At 43.5% G+C, this 24,438-nt stretch overlaps 1 protein-coding gene across 6 annotated transcripts in view; it reads right to left on the reverse strand.

Annotated features, from left to right (window-relative positions):
- nadsyn1 (NAD synthetase 1) overlaps window positions 1-24,438 on the reverse strand; it is a 120,466-nt gene that overhangs the window by 62,396 nt on the left and 33,632 nt on the right. For all 6 annotated transcript variants that reach the window (XM_088370100.1, XM_088370101.1, XM_088370103.1 and 3 more), the window contains one exon: window positions 5,035-5,151. In XM_088370100.1, the coding sequence (XP_088226226.1) occupies window positions 5,035-5,151 (117 nt within the window). The remainder of the gene's footprint in view (window positions 1-5,034; window positions 5,152-24,438) is intronic.

Raw genomic sequence — 24,438 nt, forward strand, 5'->3', positions numbered from 1 at the left:
GACTTTCTGAAAGATATTGTAAAATGTACTTGTTTTAAGTTTTAATAATAACAGACAACTTTGCATTACTTATAACTCCTGCTTAAAAAGTTCTTGAGGCAAAAATAATTTTACTCATGTAAATTTAAGGTATTTCATACAGTTTGTTCAATGTTATCTGACTCTTCAGATATGAATGAAAGGCAGAATTTGTGTTTTTAGAGTTGTTCACATCTGCCCAAGTGGCTTATATTTGGTCATTTTGTCATTTGAAAAATAAAGACAATAACGACAATAAAGACAATGAAAATTGTTTTATAACAGTGTGTATTTGCATGCATTTTTTATATTAAAACTATATAAAAAAAAACTTAAAACTAAACTAAACTATATAAAAACTATTAGCCCAGCCCCCTTCACTTCATCAAATTTGGCCCTTTGCAAGAAGTTTGGACACCCCTGGCCTAGATATTCTGTTCATAAAGGTTATGAACAGAATCGTGATAAGGGCAGCCTTGGCGAAGTCCAACCCTCACTAGGAATGAATTCGACTTACTGCCGGAAATACTCCCAAAGTACTCCCGAAGCACTTCCCACGGAACTCCCCAAGGGACACGGTCAAACGCCTTCTCCAGGTCCACAAAACACATATGGTCTGGTTGAGCGAACGCCCATGCGCCCTTGAAGATCCTGCCGAGAGTATAGAGCTGGTCCACTGTTCCACGTCCAGGACGAAAACCACACTGCTCCTTAATCCGAGATTCGACCTCCCGACGGACGCGCCTCTCAAGCACACCTGAATAGACCTTACCAAGGAGGCTGAGCAGTGTGATTCCTCTGTAGTTTAAACACACCCTCCGGTCCCTCTTCTTGAAGAGGGGGACCACCACCCCAGTCTACGAATCCAGAGGCACTGTCCCCGATGTCCACGCAATTTGTTGCTATGTGCTGTGCTTTGTGATGCCCCTGTCCAAGTCGGTTTATTTTGTTATTTCGTTTCCATGTTGTTCTTATCTATTTAGTTTTCCCTGTCCATTAGTGCTTTGTTTGCCTTTTTGTTTTATTTGAATTAAATCACTTTTTATTTAACCCCTCCGCGAGTCGTCACCTTATCGTGGTGGAAGGGTTTGCGTGCCCCTATGATCCTAGGAGCCATGTTGTCGGGGGCTTCATGCCCCTGGTAGGGTCACCCATGGCAAACGGGTCCTAGGTGAGGGGTCAGACAAAGCACGGCTCACCCAAGCCCCTTATGATGAACAACATAAATGGACTTTGTTTTCCCTCGCCCGGACGCGGGTCACCGGGGCCTCCCTCTGGAGCCAGGCCTGGAGGCGGGGCTCGAAGGCGAGCGTCTGGTGGCCGGGCCTTCGCCCATGGGGCCCGGCCGGGCATAGCCCGAAATGGAAACGTGGGTCCCCCTTCCCATGGGCTCACCACCTGTGGGAGGGGCCGAAGGGGTCGGGTGCAATGTGAGCTGGGCGGCAGCCAAAGGCAGGGACCTTGGCGGTCTGATCCCCGGCTGCAGAAGCTGGCTCTTGGGACATGGAATGTCACCTCTCTGGCTGGAAAGGAGCCCGAGCTGGTGTGCGAGGCAGAAAGATTCCGACTAGATATAGTCGGACTAGCCTCCACACACAGTTTGGGTTCCGGTAGAAGCCCTCTCGAGAGGGGCTGGACTCTCTTCCACTCTGGAGTTGCCCACGGTGAGAGGCGTCGAGCAGGTGTGGGTATACTTATTGCCCCCCGGCTGGGCGCCTGCACATTGGGGTTCACCCCGGTGAACGAGAGGGTAGCCTCCCTCCGCATTCGGGTGGGGGGACGGGTCCTGACTGTTGTTTGTGTCTATGCACCAAACAGCAGCTCAGAGTACCCACCCTTCTTGGGGTCCCTGGAGGAAGTGCTGGAGAGCGCTCCTTCTGGGGACTCTATCGTTCTACTGGGTGACTTCAATGCTCACGTGGGCAATGACAGTGAGACCTGGAAGGGCGTGATTGGGAGGAACGGCCCCCCTGATCTGAACCCGAGCGGTGTTCTATTGTTGGACTTCTGTGCTCGACACGGATTTTCAATAATGAACACCATGTTCAAGCATAAGGGTGTCCATGTGTGCACTTGGCACCAGGACACCCTAGGCCGCAGTTCGATGATCGACTTTGTAGTCGTGTCATCGGATTTACGGCCGCATGTTTTGGACACTCGGGTGAAGAGAGGGGCGGAGCTGTCAACTGATCACCACCTGGTGGTGGGTTGGCTCCGATGGTGGGGGAAGATGCCGGTCCGACCTGGCAGACCCAAACGCTCTGTGAGGGTCTGCTGGGAACGTCTGGCAGAATCTCCTGTCAGGAAGAGCTTCAACTCCCACCTCCGGCAGAGCTTTTCCCACGTCCCGGGGGAGGCGGGGGACATTGAGTCTGAGTGGACCATGTTCCGCGCCTCCATTGTTGAGGCGGCCGACCGGAGCTGTGGCCGTAAGGTCGTTGGTGCCTGTCGTGGCGGCAATCCCCGAACCCGCTGGTGGACACCGGCGGTAAGGGATGCCGTCAAGCTGAAGAAGGAGTCCTATCGGGCCGTTTTGGCCTGCGGGACTCCGGAGGCAGCTGACAGGTACCGGATGGCCAAGCGGAACGCGGCTTCGGCGGTTGCTGAGGCAAAAACCCGGGCGTGGGAGGAGTTCGGTGAGGCCATGGAGAATGACTTTGAAAAGGCAAAGCTCTCAATTTACCGGTCGATTTACGCTCCTACCCTCACCTATGGTCACGAGCTATGGGTCGTGACCGAAAGAACGAGATCTCGGATACAAGCGGCCGAAATGAGTTTTCTCCGCAGGATGTCCGGGCTCTCCCTTAGAGATAGGGTGAGAAGCTCGGTCATCCGGGAGAGACTCGGAGTAGAGTCGCTACTCCTCCACGTTGAGAGGAGCCAGATGAGGTGGCTCGGGCATCTTATCAGGATGCCTCCTGGACGCCTCCCTGGGGAGGTGTTCCGGGCATGTCCCACCGGTAGGAGACCCCGGGGACGACCCAGGACGCGCTGGAGAGACTATGTCTCTCAGCTGGCCTGGGAACGCCTTGGGATCCCCCGGGATGAGCTGGATGAAGTGGCTGGGGAGAGGGAAGTCTGGGAGTCCCTCCTAAAGCTGCTGCCCCCGCGACCCGACCCCGGATAAGCGGAAGAAGATGGATGGATGGATGGATTTAACTCTATCCGCTTTCTTGCTTCCCTGCACTTTGGGTCCTAGATCCTTGATAACTGCTAGCGTCGAGAAATTTTTGGTCAACCATCTGGCGTGTCAGGAGCGTAAACCAGTGGACTGTTAACACTGTGTATAGGTGCCATGGGGTGCTAGTGATGTCATGAGTTGGTGGGAGGAAGATCTCCTCAATTCCAATGACATGCCTGCCATTAAGGAATCAGAGCCTGGAGACTCTGAGGTGAACTTTCCAATCTCTGGGGTTTGAAGTCACTGAGGTGATTAAAAAGCTCCTTGGTGGCAGGGCCCTGGGGTTGGATGGGATCCACTTATCCCTAAACTGTTGTGGGGCTGTCCTGGCTTACACGCCTCTACGAAATTGTATGGGCATTGTGGATAGTGCTTCTGGATTGGCAGACTAGGGTGGTGGTCCCCATTTTTAAAAAGGGGGACATGATGGTGTGTTCCAACTACAGAGAAATCACATTCCTTAGCCACCCCGGTAAGGTCTGTTCAGGGGTGCTGGAGAGGAGGGTCGGATCTCAGATTCAGGAGGTGTGTTTTTCTTCCTGGCCATAAAACAGTTGTCCAGCTCTACACCCTCAACAGGGTCCTCGAGTGTGCATGTTTGGTCCACATAACTGGCAGTAAATCAGATTATTTTCCAGTGAGGGTTGGACTCCACCAAGGGTACCCTTTGTCACAGATTCTATTCATAACTTCGATGGGGAGAATTTCTAGGTGAAGCCGAGGTATTCAGGGTGTCTGGTTTGGTGACCTTAGCATCGCATCTCTCCATTTTACTGATGATATGTTCTTGTTGAATTCTTCAACTCGTGATTTACAACTTTCACTGGAGCTGTTTGCAAAAGGTTGTAAAGGGGTTGGAATGAAAATCAGCACCTCCAAATCTGAGACCATGGTCCTCAGTCGCAAAAGTAGGAAATGCCCTATGGATGAGATGAGATTTTGCCTTAAGTAAAGGAGTTCAAGTATCTTGGGGTCTTCTTCACAAGTGAGGGCAAGATGGAGCTTAATATCGACAGGTGGATCGGTGCAGCAACTGCTGTTGTAGTGAAGGAGCTGAACCAAAAGGCAAATCTCTTGATTTACTGCTAGATTTATTTTTCTTCCCTAACCTATGGTCACGAGGTGGAGGTCATGACCGAAAAAACAAGATCCCTAATACAAGCGGCCAAAATGTGTATCGCCCGCAGGGAGTCCAATCTCTAACTGAGAGAAAGGGTGAGAGGCTCAGTCATCCACAAGGAACTCTGACTCAAGCCTCTGCATTGAAAGGAGCCAGACGAGGTGGCTCGGACTTCTGAATTGGACGCCTCCTTGGGTAGGTGTTGCGGGCATTTTCCACCAGTGGCAGGCTCAGAGGATGACCCAGGACACGCTGGAGTCACTATGCCTCTCGGCAAACTGCGCGCTGCATTGACACAGTGACATCTGAGCAACTGATGCCTGATTGAATATACTAAGTAGGCCTTAAGACTTATGTAGACAGCATGGGGATGAGATCAGTCAATGTTTATGTTGTTAACAAAATTCAACATTTTTTCAAGGTATTTTAATTGAATTTTTGCTTCACTGTTTGTCCTATCTCCAGCTGTGTGGCAAAACCTGACCGCTGAACTAGCGCCTGAAAAGCCAGAAAAAGTATCACAAAATTAAACATAATAGCAATTTGTTAAATAAAAACCTGAAAAACAAGCACATCATGAGAAATAGACGATGATTAATAGAATAGTGTCAAGATGTTGCCCCACAGTTTATAATAGAAGGCAATCATGCCTGGAATGTGAGGACTAGTCATTTTATTTCTTGATTTCAGCATTTTTTTTATTGTTAATACTTACATTCCCACATCACAAATAATGTCTTCGGTAATGGGAGATTCTAGAAGCTTCTTGAGAACTTCAAAACAGTGGAGCAATGTATCCGATTCATGAAAATGGTCTGCGCAGCCATACCCACTAAAAAAAAAAAAAAAAATCAAGAATTATAAGAACGGTATTAGCCAATATGAAAAGAAAGGTAGGGCAAAAAATATAATCCACATTTTGTCTGAGACATTTCATTTCAAGAACATCAAACACTGACACTTTGATACAAGAATGTACAGTAATTAGAGCTGTGCGATATGAGGTACAGTGTCGTACCTGAATGAATTCAATGAACAAACATTCATAAACTCAATATATTGGATGCATGTGAATTAAACAAAGTGCATTTTTGGTTCAATGTTTTAGTGAACGGGCTGATTCTGGGGCAATTGAATGGTTTTTGAAGGGCAGTTCATTTATGTCCTGAGTTTATTCTTCGTTAGACAAAGTCCCACGTATTCTCCTCACAGACGACCAAAGAATCCTGTCAACAAGGCTTAATTAAGTGGGAAAAAAATTGTTTGGCAACCACGGCCACTGCTGCATGTCACGTGTGTCATCAAAATGCGACATGTGGTAGGAGGAAGGAAGAAAGCGTGATGATCTTTCAGTCAATGTCACTCATCTGTGTGATGCGCAACCCTGCTCGCCCATTATATTTTAAAAAGCATTGATAAGGTATCTACGTCTCCCCTGCATCATTAAAAGAGGAAAAAGAAATTCAATTATTTTTATTATAAAGTCATCTTCTTTTTAATTTCAATAGTTTTGTATCATTTTGAACCAAAATCGCTGAATTTTTATAGTTATTTTAAAACCAAAGACGATTCGCTCAGAGGAGCCAACTTCCTGCCTAGCCTCCTCTGAGGATTGCGTAATCACACGGCCGCCTATGTTGACAGACGATGCAGTTGGACTGAACTGCTCTGTCTTTGTCGCTGTTTAAGTGTTCAAACGCTGTGGCTATATTAACTATTTTCCGTCGTTAAGCTGATGTATATAATATCTAGCGTTTTTTGTCATCTGTCTGGAATGTCGTGTTTCTTAAGATGAACAAAACGGCTTTGAAAAGAGACCTTACGGAGGCAACGAAAAAAAGTTCTCCAGCCTTAAGGCAGGGGGTGCTAGTGACCCCGGGATGCTTCATGCGCCTACTTGTAGAATAAGAGATCTCCAGTTCAAATTTACAGTGAAAGACTGAGGAGGAGTCGTCCATTTATTTCGTTTTACATTCGTTTATTTTTTTCTTTCTGTTTTTACATTTCGTTTTACAATGGATGATTACATATCCAAACGATTTTCAACTATGGATTTTGGGACGAAGCAGGAGGTCGTCAGTAAAGGAAGACGACTCCGGAGTTAAAAGGTTTTATTCGGACAACGAGACTTCGGACGAAGTCGTTTCAAACGGAGTGGTACGCACAATCAAAAGTGCTTTATTGAGTGTTTTTATGTGTGAAGACTGTTGATATGAGATTTTAATTAAAATAGTTCAAATTAAATAATGAATAAACCACACTGGAGCAGCGTTCCCCAAGCTTTTTAGTGACACGGTTAGGTGCCAAAAACATTTTACCGGGGGGGGGGCATCAGTGCTTCCCCAGTCATGAACCTCACCGCACGTCACTGATACATACATACACACATACATACATACATACATACATACATACATACATACATACATACATACATACATACATACATACATACATACATACATACATACCGTATTTTTTGGACTAAAAGTCGCTCCGGAATATAGGTCGCATTAGCCATTAAATGCACAATAACGTGAAAAAAAAAACATATGTAAGTCGCTTCGGAGTATAAGTCACATTTTGGGGTAAATTTTTTCGACAAAATCCAACACCAAGAACAGACATAAACGAGCAACAACAGGCTAAACGATAGGTATGCTAACGTGACATAAACACAAACGAAGAGCTGAGAACGGGCCTGATGTAACATTCAGAGTTATTCAAATAACTATTGCATAAATAACATGTTTATGAAACCATCTGTGTCATTCCAATTCATTAAATCCATCGATCGTCCTTTATGTCAACAATGGGTGCGCGCAGCTGACAGCGGTTGCGCTTCAAAATATTCCACAGGCCCATAAAACGATATATAAATTATATATCAAATAACTATTATACAAGCAATAATATTATCAAATCATCTGTGTCACTCTAAATCATTAAATCCATCGATCAAATTCCTCGTCCTTTGTCAAAAACGCCACGCGTGCGCCCTGACGTCACTCTCGTCGTTTTCCACAGATCTAGTATATAACTATATTGTAGCGTTAACAAAGTACAAGGAAAGACGTGGATTTGGTAAACGGCTCTAACAAAACAAGAGTTCAACGAGCCAACAACTACTGAACTGTAACGATAAAAACATATACAAGTTGCTACACGAAATAAAATATATCAAATAACTATAACATAAATAGTTCACCACCACACAGCCCCAAGCACCGGCGTTGATTTCTAGGCGTGTGGCGGCGTGGACTTCCATCCCCGGTGGCACTTCCAGCCACGGAGGTGGAAGAGAGCTCCATAGAATAGGACCGGGCGTGCGTAAAAGCCATGTCCGAGCCCCAAACACTGTCCCTGGACAGCCACCCGGCCGAGCACCAGCCCCTAACTTCCATCCCCGGAGGTGAAAGAGAGCTCCGTAGAGTAGGACCGGGCGTGCGTAAAAGCCATGTTCGAGCCCCATCCACCGTCCCCGGAGAGCCACCCGGCCGAGCGCCAGCCCCCTACTTCCATCCACGGAAGTGAAAAAGAGCTCCGTAGAGTAGGACCGGGTGTGCGTAAAAGCCATTATAGTTTTTCAAACCTTCTGTGTCACTCCAAATCATTAAATCCTTCAAACTCTTCATCCTCCGCGTCACTTACAAAGCCGCTCATGATGCCGGTAGTACGTGGGGCCTTTTGTCATCCCGTGATTTCTATTTTTTTCATTTTGAAAATTTATTTTATAAATTTACATATAAGTCGCTCCTCAGTATAAGTCGCCCCCCCCCAAACTATGAAAAAAAACTTATAGTCCAAAAAATACGGTACACAGTGGAACCTCGGTTAATGAACCTCGCGAGATGAGCCGAGAGGACCCGCATGCCAACTGACTCCATTCGTTATTACATTCTCGTTACTCTGAGGATTGCATCAACTCTAATCATGCCTCCAAAGGAAGCAAATGGGAGCAGTAAAGCTGGTCATGGTGAAAAGAGGAAAGTAGTGCACGAAACGTTCGAACTTAAAAAAGAATTAATCGCAAAATTTGAGTCCGGTGTGCGCGTGTCAGAGTTGGCGCGGGAGTTTTGCATGGCAAAATCGACAAACTCGATCCTGAAAAACAAAGACGCTCTTAAAGAAAGTGATGTTGCAAGAGGGGCGACTGAGCTTACCAACAACCCTTTGCTCTTTGCTCTTGTGTTTTTTTCCCCTCACAATTTAAAAAGATATTTTACTATTAGAATGAAACACACAAGCGAATTGCTGCAGATACGGCAATACATTCCAGATACGGCAATACATTCCCCAGCCGAGCCTACTCTATTAATTCAGTTCATTATTTATATTTATTTATACATTACCTACTCACTTATTTATGCAGTTTATGGTGTACAATAATGAAAAAATGCTCTAAAAAAATCGTTTTTTTTTGGTTTGGAACGGATTAATTTGTTTGCCATTATTTGTAAAACATGATTCGGAGTTCGAAAGTTTCCCTTCTCCAACAGCCTTCTGGAACGGATCATGGTCGAAAACCGAGGCTCCCCTGTATGTATATACACGCACGCGCACGCGCACGCGCACGCGCACGCACGCACGCACGCACGCACGCACGCACGCACGCACGCACGCACGCACGCACGCACACACACACACACACACACACACACACACACACACACACACACACACACACACACACACACACACACACACACACACACACAGTAATCCCGCGTTTATCGCGGATAATCGGTTCCAAAAACCACTTGCGATAAGTGAAATCCGCGATGTACAGTCACCCTCTCATCTGTACATTCATTTTTTTATCTATAAATTTTTTGTGTGTCAATAAATGTATATGAAACCATTTAAGTGCATATTTTATTATTAGAACATTAAATAATGATTTCAAACATGTACATAATACATTAATAGTATAAATAACGTAAAAAAATTGTATCAATATTGAAAATATAAATATTATACGTGTGTGCGTGTAACATGTTAACAAGAAGTACTGGGCAGGCTAACAAGTTAGCGGAAAGATGCTAATTCGCGATCGTGCTAACATGCGAAAACGGACTTCTAAAGGAATTTAAATGAACATTTGGAGCAATACTACATTGTCCTAAAGGTTAGACACATGTGATCGTTCATTTCTCTTGTTAGGAGACCCACTTACATCATCAATGACTCCTGTACCACTGTAATCGACATATGTACAAACCTGATTCGGCTGAAGTTGGGAAATTGTGTAAAATGTAAATGGAGAATATGCACTGACGTCACAGATCGGGGCGGCCATTATTGTTTGGGTGGCAAAAAGCCTTGCCCGCTGCCACGAGACTCGTGAGGATGGCAGCCTGAGTGGGTATCGTGAGTGATTATTTTGTCCAGTTGGACCAAGAAAGCCGCAAGATATACATTGAAAAGTTGAAAAAATATAATATTCGTGTTGATTTTTCACACGACCTGAGTGTTGTTAGTCACCTGAATGTTGAACAGAGGCTGTGATGTACAGAAGTCAAATTCCTTGCTGGCACGCCCAAACATGGCGAATAAAAATGTTTGAATCTTGACCCGCTGTGGAAACCAAGTAAGAACGCTACCAGCTCAAGCATAGCTGGAGCTGGGACAGCAACCGTTTGGTCCTCTAATAACATGACTTTTCCGCCAGTAACATATCCAGACATTTACAACTATTTGATAGATTGTTCAAGTCCATATACCAAGGAAGACCTCAGAGCCTACAAGAGTTTGCAACGATATCACTACGTGACTGGTGGTTATGTCCATTCCGTTGAGTCACAGCCAGTGGAGCGAAACGGAGAAGATGCCAGCCATGGCAGCACAAAATATAATAATAATAATATATTATAATTGTCGATATGTGAACAATCAAATTATTAGAAACTAGAAATTGGACAAACATACTCTAATGAAGCTGTGTAATTATGCATTCCTTAGGTCATGGAGCAAGAAAAAGGGAATATCCAAGCAATAATAATACATTTTATTACAGGCTCTTGGCGCACGGCGTAAAAAGCAAACATCACATACCGTATTTTTCGGACAATAAGTCGCGTTTCGTTTCATAGTTTGTGTGGGGGTGGGCGACTTATACTGAGAAGCGACATATATGTGAATTTTCACAAATTTAAAAAAAAAGGTGAAACTGCGATAAACGAACCGCGATGTCGCAAGGGATTATTGCAATTTGAAGGTCAAGTGACGTCAGCGTCGAGGCGCGGCAGTTGTTTACATACATACATAAAGGATAAAGATTCAATCACGGGATGACGAAGATGACGAAGGGCCCCACGTACTACCGGCATCATTAGCGGCTTTGTTTGTAAGTGACACGGAGGACGAAGAGTTTGAAGGATTTAATGATTTGGAGTGACACAGAAGGTTTGAAAAACTATTATGGCTTTTACGCACCTACTCTACAGAGCTCTCTTTCAACTCCGTGGATGGTAGTCGGGGGCCGGCGCTCGGCCGGGTGGCTGTCCGGGGACGGTGGATGGGGCTCCGACAAGGCTTTTACGCACGCCCGGTCCTACTCTACGGCGCTCTATTTCACCTCCGTGGATGGAAGTCGGGGGCCGGCGCTCGGCCCGGTGGCTGTCCGGGGACGGTGGATGGGGCTCGGACATGGCTTTTACGCACGCCCGGTCCTATTCTATGGAGCTCTCTTCCACCTCCGTGGCTGGAAGTGCCACCTCCGGGGATGGAACGCCGCCACACACCTGGATGTTTGTTTTGTAAAATAAAGAGCCGTTTAACAAACCCATGTCTTTCCTTGTATTTTGTTAACGCTACAATATAGTTATATACTAGATCTGTGGGACAACGACGATGCTGACGTCAGGGCGCACGCGCGGCGTTGTTGACAAAGGACGAGGAATTTGATCGACGGATTTAATGATTTGGAGTGACACAGATGGTTTGATCATATTATTGCTTATATAATAGTTATTTTATATCTAATTTATAGATCGTTATATGGGCCTGTGAAATATTTTGAAGTGCAAGCGCCGTCAGCTGCACGCACCCGGCCGGCATTGTTGACAAAGAACGATCGATGGATTTAATGATTTGGAGTGACAGAGGTGGTTTGATAAAGGTGTTATTTATGCAATAGTTATTTGAATAACTCTGAATGTTACGTACGTCAGGCCAGTTCTCAGCTCTTCGTTTGTGTTTGTGTCACATTAGCATACTTATTGTTTAGCCTTGTTTGATCTTGTTGCTCGTTCATGTCTGTTATTGGTGTTGGATTTTGTCGAATAAATTTCCCCAAAAATGCGACTTATACTCCGGAGCGACTTATTTATGTTTTTTTTCACGTTATTGTGCATTTTATGGCTAATGCGACCTATATTCTGGAGCGACTTTTAGTCCAAAAAATACGATACATTAAAATAAATAAAGAGTACATTTCAAATGTTATGAAAGGCACTCATGCCAGCATCCTATGATGTTGGATGTGTACCTTATAGCAGTACATCCAGTATACCTTACAGATGAATGTTGACGTCAATAAAATAAAATTACGTACTTCCCACAAAGTGATCTGAGCAGATGTTAGAATGGATAGTTGGTTTCCAAAGCTTGAAGCTGTTGCGGCCATGTTCCGCCCTCCGAAGCGCCGCCACCCAGCTATCCTTTCTGGTCTGGTCCGCAGGGAACCGATATACCGTATTTTCCGGACTATAAGTCGCTCCGGAGTATAAGTCGCACCAGCAATAAAATGCCCCAAAAAGTGAAAAAAAAACATATATAAGTCGCTCCGGAGTATAAGTCGCATTTTGGGAGGCAATTTATTAGACAAAATCCCACACCAAAAACAGTCATGAACGAGCAACAACAGGCTAAACGATAGCAACAACAGGCTAAACGATAGGTATGCTAACGTGACAAACACAAACAAAGAGCTGACAACGGGCCTGACGTAACATATAGAGTGATTAAGGACAACCATTACATGAATAACATTTTTATAAAACCATCTGTGTCACTCCAATTCATTAAATCCATTGATCGTCCGATACGATAGCAACAGGCTAAACGATAGGTATGCTAACGTGACAAACACAAACGAGGAGCTGAGAACGGGCCTGACGTAACATATAGAGTGATTTAGGACAACTATTACATAAATAACATGTTTATAAAACCATCGGTGTCAGTCCAATTTATTAAATCCATCGATCGTTCGATAGATAGCAACAGGCTAAACGATAGGTATGCTAACGTGACAAACACAAACGAAGAGCTGAGAATGGGCCTGACGTAACATATAGAGTTATTAAAGAAAACGATTACATGAATAACACGTTTATAAAATCATCGGTGTCACTCCAATTTATTAAATCCATCGATCGTTCTTTGTCAACATTGGGTGCGCGCGTCTGAGGGCGCTTGCACTTCAAAATATTCCACAGGCTCATATAACGATAAACTATATTTCAAATAACTATAAGCAATAATATTATCAACCCATCCGTGCACTTTAAATCCATTAAATCCATCGATCAAATTCCTCGTCCTTTGTCAACATCGCCGCGCGTGCGCCCTGACGTCAGCCTCGTCTTTATTCCACAGATCTAGTATATGACTATATTAACAAAGTACAAGGAAAGATGTGGGTTTGGTAAACAGCTCTTTATTTAACAAAACAAACTTCCAAGCGTGTGGTGGCGTGGACTTCCAGCCACCAATGTGGAAGAGAGCTCCATACAATAGGACCGGGCGTGCGTAATGGCCATGTCCGAGCCCCATGCACCGTCTGCGGACAGCCACTCGGCCGAGCGCCGGCCCCCGACTCAGTAGAGTAGGAGTGGGCGGGCGTAAAAGCCTTAATAGTTATTCAAACCTTCTATGTCACTCCAAATCCTTAATTCCTTCAAACTCTTTGTCCTCCGTGTCACTGAGAAATGATCACCGCTAATGATGCCGGAAGTCTGTACGTGGGTACCTTTGTCCTTTATGTAAACAACCGCCGCGCCGCGCCACTGACGTCACTTGAAATAGTAATCTATTGGTACATCACGGTTCGCCAAACTTTCTTTCTGCTGCTCGATTACTGTTTTCAGCTGCATATTTTACAACTTGAAGTTTGTAACCTGCAAAATATGAGTTTCTTTTAGGTGCCATTTTTCTTAAGCCCACCCAGTTGATGAGTCACGGCCAACGGTGAAATTTAGAGCGCCCTCATCCAGTTTCGTCTGAAAATATAATTTTTATCAGATGTAGTTTTTTGTTTCGTTTATTTGGTTGTTTTATCAAAGTCAAAGTCTGCTTTATTGTCGATTTTTTTTCATATACCAAGACGCACAAAGAGATTGAAATTACGTTCCCACTATCCCACTATATGCATACAAGCAACACAAAAAAACCAAGAAGGCACAAACAATGAATAAATAAGAGTGTTGAATAAATGATAAATAAACAAATAATAATAAATAATAATAATAAATATGAGAGGAGTAAAAATGGAGCAAGTGTACATACAGCAGGCAGTGGACTTGGATATGGTGCTGTAAAGTGTTAATATCTTTATTTGATGTTTTCTCTGTTTTTTATGTTTTGAATATGTTCAAGATAAAGATATAAAAGCATGTGAAGTGATCAGCTATACTAAAAATAACATGGGAAGTGGTTAACTATACTTGTAAGTAAGTGATGTCTTAATGATCAAGTAAACATTTGTGGGAAAAAAACACAAGTCGCTCCTGAGTATAAGTCGCCCCCCCACCCAAACTATGAAAAAAAAACCGCGACTTATAGTCCAGAAATTACGGTAACTTAAATAACTAGGCACACCCTAAGGCACAACAACTCTGCACCATGGTTGAAGTTGCCTACGTAACAACTCTGCCACTATCCGCAACCGATAAAATGCTACAAAATGCTCCACTACCAGTCTTGGCCCTATTAGCGTCCGCCGCTTTTTGCCACCCTAACAAACCGTCGGCCGGTCTGTGACGTCACGTGCATATCCTCCATACAAACAAAATACAATGATTTGAAAATCCTTTTCAACCTATAGTCAATTGAATACACTACAAAGACAACATATTTAATGCTCAAACTCATAAACCTCATTTTATTTTTCAGATAATAATTATCTTAGAATTTCATGGCTGCAACACGTGCAGTAGAATTTGGGAAAGGGCATGTTTACCACTTTGTTACATCACCTTTCCTTTTAATAACAGTCAATAAACGTTTTGGAAGAGAGGAGACTAATTCTCATAGCTTCCCATGTGGAATTATTTCCCATTCTTGTTTGATAAAGCGCTACAGTTGTTCAACAGTCCAGGGTCTTCCCTGTCGTATTTTACTCTTCATAATGCGGCACACATTTTCAATGGGAGACTGGTCTGGACTTTAAGCAGGCCAGGGGAGAACCTGGACTCTTAAACTTTGAAGCCACATTGTTGTAACACGTGCAGAATGTGGCTTGGCATTATCTTGCTGAAATAAGCAGCGGTGTCCATGAAAAAGACGTCGTTTGGATGGCAGCATATGTTGCTCCAAAATCTGTATGTACTTTTCAGCATTTATGTTGCCTTCACAGAAATGTAAGTCACCCATGCCATGGGAAGTAATGCACCCTCATACCATCACAGATGCTGGTTTTTGTACTTTGCGTTGATAACAGTCCGGATGGTCCGCTTCCAATTTGGTCTGGAGGACACGACGTCCAGTGTTTCCAAAAACAATTTGAAAAGTGGACTCATCAAACCACAAAACACTTTTCCATTGTGCATCAGTCCATTTTACATGAGCTCGGGCCCAGAGAACCCGGCGGCATTTCTGGATGTTGTTCATAAACGGCTTTTGCTTTGCATGGTAGAGTTTTAACCCGCACTTATTGATGTAGTGACGAACTGTATTTACTGGCAGTGGTTTTCTGAAGTTTTCCTGAGCCCATTTAGTGATATCCTTTACCCACTCATGTCGGTTTTTAAGCCAGTGCCGTCTGAGGGATCAAAGGTCACGGTCATTCAATCTTGGTTTCCGCCCGTGGCGCTTACGTGCAGGCATTTCACCAGATTCTCTTTGATGACATTATGGACCGTAGATGTTGAAATCCCTAAATTCCTTGCAATTTTGCTTTGAGAAATGTTGTTCTTAAACTGTTCAACTATTTTCTCACGCAGTTGTGGACAAAACGGTGAACCTCGCCCCATCCTTGCTTGTGAATGACTGAGCATGTTTGTGGAGGCTCCTTTTATACCCAATCATTGTACCCACCTGTTCCCAATTAGCCAGATCACATGTGAAATATTCCAAATAGGTGTTTTATGAGCTTTTCTCAGCTTTCTCAGTATTTTTTGCCACCTTTCCCATTTTCTACTGGACGTGTTGCAGCCAGAAAGCTCTCTGTCTAGCTCGAGAGAGTTCCTTTAACTCCCTTCCTTTCTTATCTCACTAGTTCTCTGTTCAGTTCATAAGAACTTCTTTTCCTTTAAGTCAACTCTGTACCTTTTATCGATAGATTGTTGTTGATCGATACTGCTTGTCTTTAAGTGTTATAGAAAAGACATCTGTTGAAGTAGTTACATATAAGGTATCCTATATTTACTCAATATTATTATTGTATGAAACTTAGCAAGAAAGTTGAGTTGCATTGTTCCACAGGAAAACGGCACTCAACACGCTTTGAGATAGCTAATCAAGGACGAGTCAGCCAACTAGCTAATCAAGGACGAGTCAGCCAACCACATGCGAACCGGCTGAGGAGGAGCAGGATAGACGGCAACCTAACTGCAGGGATCACAGAACGGCCAAGGCGCGCGCACGCACGCACGCACGCACGCACGCACGCACGCACGCACGCACGCACACACACACACACACACACACACACAGTATATACCATAATTTTCGGAATATAAGTCGCGGTTTTTTGGGGGGGCAACTTATAATGAGGAGTGACATATGTGAATTTTTTCAAAAAGTTTAAAAAAAAAAAAAAAGTGAAACTGCGATAAACAAACCGTGATGTAGCAAGGGATTACAGTCATCTGAATTTCAAGTGACGTCAGCAGCGCGGCGCGGCGTTGCGCGGCGGTTGTTTACAAAAAGGACAAAGACTGATTACGGGATGACGAAGATGACGAAGGGCCCCACGTACTACCGGCATCATTAGCGGCTTTGTTTCTAAGTGACATGGAGGATGAAGAGTTTGAAGGATTTAATGATTTGGAGTGACACAGAAGGTTTGAAAAACTATTATGGCTTTTACGCACGCCCGGCCCTACTCTACGGAGCTCTCTTTCACCTCCGTGGATAGAAGTCGGGGGACAGCGCTCGACCGGATGGCTGTCCGGGGACGGAGGATGGGGCTCGGTCATGGCTTTTACGCACACCTGGTCCTATTCTATGGATCTCTCTTCCACCTCCGTGGCTGGAAGTCCACGCCGCCACACGCCTCGAAGTTTATTTTGTTAAATAAAGAACCGTTTACCAAACCCACGTCTTTCCTTGTGCTTTGTTAACGCGACAATATAGTTATATACTAGAGCTGTGGAATAACGACAAGGCTGACGTCAGGGCGCACGCGCGGCGTTGTTGACAAAGGACGAGGAATTTGATCGATGGACTTAATGATTTAGAGTGCACAGATGGTTTGATAATATTATTGCTTATATAATAGTTATTTGATATATAATTTATATATCGTTATACGGGCCTGTGGAATATTTTGAAGTGCAAGGGCCGTCCGTCATCGGCGTGCACCCATTGTTGACAAAGGACGATCGATGGATTTAATGAATTGGAATGACACAGATGGTTTTATAAACGTGTTATTTATGAAATAGTTATTTAAATAACTCTGAATGTTATGTCAGGCCCGTTCTCAGCTCTTCGTTTATGTTTATGTCATGTTCGCATACCTCTCGTTTAGCAGGTTGTTGCTCAATCATGTCTGTTCTTGGTGTTGGATTTTGTCGAATAAATTCCCCCCCAAAAAGCGACTTATACTCCGGAGCAACATATTTATATATTTTTTTACGTTATTGTGCATTTTATGGCTAATGCGACCTATATTACTATTCTATACTATAAATATATATATATATATATATATATATATATATATATATATATATCAACGCGACGGCACATATATATATATATATATATATATATATATACATATATATACATATATATATATACACGTGTTAACTACATATAAAAACTTTTTCCTCACCCCCCGTGGGTGGTATCTTTTTCCCTTCAAGCTCGGGTCCTCTACCAGAGGCCTGGGAGCTTGAGGGTTCTACGCAGTATCTTTGCTGTTCCTAGTACTGCACTTTTCTGGACTGAGATGTCAGATGTTTTTCCTGGGATCTGTTTCAGCCACTCCTTCAGTTTGGGGGTTACTGCCCCTAGTGCTCCAATGACCACAGGTACCACTGAAGTCTTAACTCTCCAGGTCTTCTCCAGCTCTTCTCTGAGCCCTTGATATTTCTCAAGTTTCTCATGTTCCTTTTTCCTAATGTTACCATCATTTGGGATGGCTATGTCAACCACAACGGCTTTCCTCTGCTCTTTGTCCACCACCACAATGTCCGGTTGGTTCGCCATTACCATTCTGTCTGTCTGGATCTGGAAGTCCCAGAGGATCTTGGCTTGGTCATTCTCTACCACCTTTGGAGGTGTTTCCCACTTGGATCTTGGGACTTCCAGTCCATACTCTGCACAGATGTTCCTGTACACTATTCCAGCTACTTGGTTATGGCGCTCCATGTATGCTTTACCTGCCAGCATCTTACACCCTGCAGTTATGTGCTGGATTGTCTCAGGACCTTCTTTGCTCAATCTACTCCTGGGGTCTTGTCTGGTGTGGTAGATTTGGGCCTCTATTGCTCTGGTGCTCAAGGCCTGTTCTTGTGCAGCCAGGATCAGTGCCTCTGTGCTGTCCTTCAGACCAGCTCTTTCTAGCCATTGGTAGGATTTCTGGATATCAGCTACTTCAGCTATGTTTCGGTGGTACATCCCATGTAGGGGCTTGTCCTCCCATGATGGTCCCTCCAGCACCTCATCTTCTTTTGATGCCCATTGTCTGAGACATTCACTGAGCACGTGATCCGTTGGGGCCTTATCCCTGATGTACTTATGGATCTTGGATGTTTCATCTTGGATAGTGGCTCTCACGCTCGCGAGTCCTCGGCCTCCTTCTTTACGGCTAGTGTACAGTCTCAGGGTGCTGGACTTGGGATGGAACCCTCCATGCATGGTTAGGAGCTTCCGTGTCTTGATATCTGTGGTCTGTATATCTTCCTTTGGCCACCGTATGATTCCTGCAGGGTATCTGATTACTGGTAGGGCGTAGCTGTTAATGGCTAGGGACTTGTTCTTGCCATTGAGCTGACTTCTTAGGACTTGCCTTACTCGATGGAGGTATTTGGCTGTGGCTGCTTTCCTTGTTTCCTCGTCAAGGTTGCCATTTGCCTGTGGAATTCCAAGGTATTTGTAGCTGTCCTCAATGTCTGCTATTGTTCCTTCTGGGAGTGAGACCCCCTCTGTGTGGATTACCTTTCCTCTTTTAGTCACCATGCGGCCACATTTCTCAACTCCAAATAACATTCCGATGTCAGAGCTGTAGATCCTGGTAGTGTGGATCAGGGAGTCAATGTCCCGCTCGTTCTTAGCGTACAGCTTTATGTCATCCATGTAGAGGAGGTGGCTGATGGTGGCCCCATTCCTGAGTTGGTATCCATAGCCCGTCTTGTTGATTATTTGGCTGAGGGGGTTCAGTCCTATACAGAACAGCATTGGGGACAGAGCGTCTCCTTGGTATATACCACATTTGATGGTCACGTGTGCAAGTGGCTTGCCATTGGCTTCAAGTGTGGTTTTCCACTGTTTCATCGAGTTGGCGATGAAGGTTCTCAGAGTCCCATTGATGTTGTACAGCCTCAAGCATTCAGTGATCCAAGTATGTGGCATTGAGTCATATGCTTTCTTGTAATCAATCCAGGCAGTGCTCAGGTTGGTACGTCTAGTTCTGCAGTCTTGGGTGATTGTTCTATCCACCAGGAGTTGATGTTTTGCTCCTCTGGTATTTTTACCAATCCCTTTCTGAGCAGTGCTCATGTATTGATCCATGTGCCTGCTGATCTTATCTGATATTATGCCCGACATCAGCTTCCATGTTGTGGAGAGGCAGGTGATTGGCCGGTAGTTGTATGGGACTGTACCCTTTGATGGATCCTTCTGGATCAGGATCGTACGCCCTTGGGTTAGCCATTCAGGGTGAGTCCCATCCCTTAGCAGCTGGTTCATTTGTGCTGCCAGGGGCTCATGGAGAGTTGTAAGTTTCTTGAGCCAGTAGCTGTGGATCATGTCAGGGCCTGGTGCTGTCCAGTTTTTCATTCCTGAGACTCTTCTCTGGATGTCTGCCACTGTGATGGTTACTGGGTTCTGTTCAGGGAGCTTGCTGTGGTCCTTTCTCAGAGCCACCAGCCACTGTGCATCCTTCTTATGTGATGCCTCCTGCTCCCATATATCCTTCCAGTACTGTTCAGTTTCCAGCCTTGGTGGGTCTGCTCTGCTATTATTCCCCTGCCACTGAGCGTACACTTTCGCTGGTTGTGTTGTGAACAACCTGTTTATTCATCTGGCTTCATTCTCTCTTGTGTACCTCTTTAGGCGGCTGGCCAAGGCTTGGAGTCTTTGTTTGGCAGTTTCGAGTGCTTCAGGTATGGGCATCTGGCTGTATTTCTTGGGAACTTGCTTTTTCATTGCACCTTTCTGGGCCTCTGTCATTTGGCTCACTTCTCTCCGTGCTATCTTGATTTTGGCCTCCAGCCTTCTCTTCCATGGTGGGCACTGTTGTGGTCGCATATGGTCATTCTTCTTGTAGCCAAGCATTTCTAGGATCACTGCTGCTGAGGTGTATATCAGCTCATTGGTTTCAGTGATGGTAGCCGTAGGAATTGTTGTCAATGCTGCATTCACATCTTCTAGGAGACTTTCTGAGGGTACTTCACTTAGCCTCTGCAGTGTGTATCTAGGTTCCCGAGCATTCATTCTCACCGTGATCTTGTTCTTCAGGTCAGTTGCTGCCTCGTTCAGCTTGATTATGCTTATTGGGGTTTCGTACCCAACCTCTGGACTTTTACATGGATTTAACTCGTCTCTGACCTGGTGCTCTGGTTGGCCTTCGTTATGGCATTTGTGTTGTATCTCATCAATCTCGAGGTGTGATAGCAGGTGCTGTTTATGGATATTGGAACATTGAGCTACTAGTTGCTTGGCCGATAGTGTTGACTGTGGGTATTGAAGTTGCCATTGTTCCCGCATTCTCCGCATGTAACCCCTCTCGCTCGGGTTGCTGGAGTAGTAGCATTCCAATAGATCCTTATTCTCGCATCTCGCCCATTTGTGTCTTGTTCCAGTAGCCCGTTTTTCATCAGGGTGCTCTGGTTCCCCAGCACCTGACGCAGACCTTGTTTGTCCGGGTGACGTCTGAGCCGGCATGTCTTTCGTTTCTTGTACTCTCATTATCTCTGAGGTAGGCGGTATCGTTAAGGGTCTTGCCTAAGGACCCACACTGACTGTTGGTAAGGTAATCGCTCATTGCTCATATTGTGCCCCTGCCGGGAACATATATATATATATATATATATATATATATATATATATATATATATATATATATATATATATATATATATATATATACCGTAATTTCCGGACTATAAGTCGCGTTTTTTTTCATAGTTTGGGTGGGGGGGCGACTTATACTCAGGAGCGACTTATATATGTGTATATATGTTTTTCACAAATTTTTACTTGATCATTAAGACATCACTTACAAGTATAGTTGACCACTTCCCATGTTATTTTTAGTATAGTTGATCACTTCACATGCTTTTATATCTTTATCTTGAACATATTCAAAACATAAAAAATAGAGAAAACATCAAATAAAGCAATTAACACTTTAAAGCACCATATCCAAGTCCACTGTCTGCTGTATTCAAGATTCAAGATTCAAGAGTTTTTTATTCGCCATGTTTGAGCGTGCCAAACAAGGAATTTGACTTCGGTAAATCACAGCCTCTGTTCAACATTTAGGTGACTAACAACAACACTCAGGACATGTGAAGAACGAAAGATATTCTCAAACATCCCCTGATCTTAAACTCCCAAGAGGGCAAGGAAAAACTCAAAACTCCAGCTAGGGGAAATGAGAAACCTTGAGAAAAGACCACAGATGGGAGGGTCCCTCTTCTAGGATGACCAGGCTGCAATGGATGCAGAGAGGACACATAGTACAAACAGTGTAGACAAAAAAGGTGTGGAAAGCAGGATGTTATTGCACAGTAATGACTCTGAGACTCTAAGAGTGGTGTGAGTTCATCAGAGCGACAGCCTGGGGGAAGAAGCTGTCTCTGTGTCTGCTGGTTTTAGTGTACAGAGCTCTATAACGGCGTCCGGAGGGGAGTAGTTCAAACAGGCTGCAACCTGGGTGCGAAGGGTCTGTTGAGATGTTACTTGCACGTTTCCTATGTACACTTGCTCCATTTTTGCTCCTATTGTATTTATTATTATTATTTATTATTATTATTTGTTTATTTATCATTTATTCAACACTCTTATTTATTCATTGTTTGTGCCTTCTTGGGGTTTTTTTGTGTTGCTTGTATGCATATGTGTACTATCTCACCAAGGGATAGTGGAAACATAATTTCAATCTCTTCGCATGTCTTAGTATATAAAAAAAAAAAATCAACGATAAAGCAGACTTTGACTTTGATAAAACAACCAAAAAAAAGTATATTTTCAGACGAAACTGGATGAGAGCGCTCTAAATTTCACCGTTGGCCGTGACTCAACTGGGTGGGCTTAAGAAAAATGGCACCAAAAAGAAACTCATATTTTGCAGGTTACAAACTTCAAGTTGTAAAATATGCAGCTGAAAACAGTAAGGGAGCAGCAGAAAGAAAGTTTGGAGAACCGTGATATACAATGGATTACTATTTCAAGTGACGTCAGTAGCGCGGCGCGGCGGTTGTTTACATACAAACGTGCCCACACAAGGACTACCGGCATCATTAGCGGTGATCATTTCTAAGTAACACAGAGGACAAAGAGTTTGAAGGAATTAAGGATTTGGAGTGACATAGAAGGTTTGAAAAACTATTATGGCTTTTACGCACGCCCGGTCCTACTCTACTGAGTCGGGGGCCGGCGCTCGGCCGAGTGGTTGTCCGCGAACGGTGCGCGGGGCTCGGACATGGCCATTACGCACGCCCGGTCTGTCTGGAAGTCCACGCCGCCACACGCTTGGAAGTTTGTTTTGTTTAATAAAGAGCCGTTTATCAAACCCACGTCTATCCTTGTACTTTGTTAACGCTACAATATAGTTATATAGTAGATCTGTGGAATAAAGACGAGGCTGACATCAGGGCGCACGCGCGGCGATGTTGACAAAGGACGAGGAATTTGATCGATGGATTTAATGGAATTAAAATGCACGGATGGTTTGATAATATTATTGGCTTGTATTATAGTTATTTGAAATATAGTTTATCTATCGTTATATGAGCCTGTGGAATATTTTGAAATGCAAGCGCCCTCAGCCGTGCGCACCCATTGTTGACAAAGAATGATCGATGGATTTAATGAATTGAAGTGACACCGATGGTTTTATAAACATGTTATTCATGTAATAGTTGTCCTTAATCACTCTATATGTTACGTCAGGCCCGTTCTCAGCTCTTTGTTTGTGTTTGTCACGTTAGCATACCTATCGTTTAGCCTGTTGTTGCTATCGTTTAGCCTGTTGTTGCTCGTTCATGACTGTTTTTGGTGTGGGATTTTGTCAAATAAATTGCCCCCAAAATGCGACTTATACTCCGGAGCGACTTATATGTTTTTTTTCACTTTTTGGGGCATTTTATGGCTGGTGCGACTTATACTCCGGAGCGACTTATAGTCCGGAAAATACGGTGTGTATATATATATACATATATATATATATATATATATATATATATATGTATAAACATGAGATATAATTTTAAGATTATAAGATTGTGCTTTGCAACAAAACTGTTACAAGTTCATTTATTAGACCTACTTATTTACCTTGGGTTAACATTAACTAATTTTCCGCCGATCAACGCAACAGAACATATTTATATATATATATATACATTTATATACGTGTGTATATATATATGTATATATATATATATATATATACGTGTGTGTGTGTGTGTGTGTGTGTATACTATGATACGTATATACACACATATACATATATACACACACATATATATATATATATACACACACACACACACGTGTGTATATATATATATATATATATATATACATATATATATAAACACACGTATATAAATGTATATATATATATATAAATATGTTCTGTTGCGTTGATCGGCGGAAAATTAGTTAATGTTAACCCAAGGTAAATAAGTAGGTCTAATAAATGAACTTGTAACAGTTTTGTTGCAAAGCACAATCTTATAATCTTAAAATTATATCTCATGTTTGTATAGTCCATAAGCAAAGAAAGCATAAGGCAAAACAGAAAACTAACCTTAACAGAATGCTAACAAACGTAAAAGGTAGGCTATTTCACGAATCATTATTTACTCAATTTACTGTGTTGGGAACGGACTATTCGTTCAAATAAGTAACTGAGTTATTATATTATTAGTTATTATTATGATAATTGAATTACTGAATAAAAGTAACTTGTTAGCAGGGAAAGTATTAGTTAAAAAAAAACACAACACATGCAGGTTTTTTGCCTTTAACCTCAATGAATTTGAAATAATGTTTATAGCACCATCTTGAAAATGCTAACGTTTCATCGGCTTGCCCCTGACTCACCATGTCTGCCTCTTCTCTCAGTGTAAAAGCACTGACTGGCTACCATGATGCTGCCTTAGCCAATCAATCACTGACTTGTTATGCCCGAAAACTCTGAAGGGGGCGCTAAATTGCCAACTCCCCAAAAAGTGATATGACAAATAGTAGTTTACTGCTCTGTGGTGCAAAATATTATTTTGGGAGGGGGGGCTGCCCCCACTTGCCCTAAAAAAAAATGCTGCCCTGGGCC

The sequence above is a fragment of the Syngnathus floridae genome, chromosome 3 (assembly GCF_059516105.1).
Source record: "Syngnathus floridae isolate MCC-2025c chromosome 3, RoL_Sflo_1.0, whole genome shotgun sequence".
NCBI lineage: Eukaryota > Metazoa > Chordata > Actinopteri > Syngnathiformes > Syngnathidae > Syngnathus > Syngnathus floridae.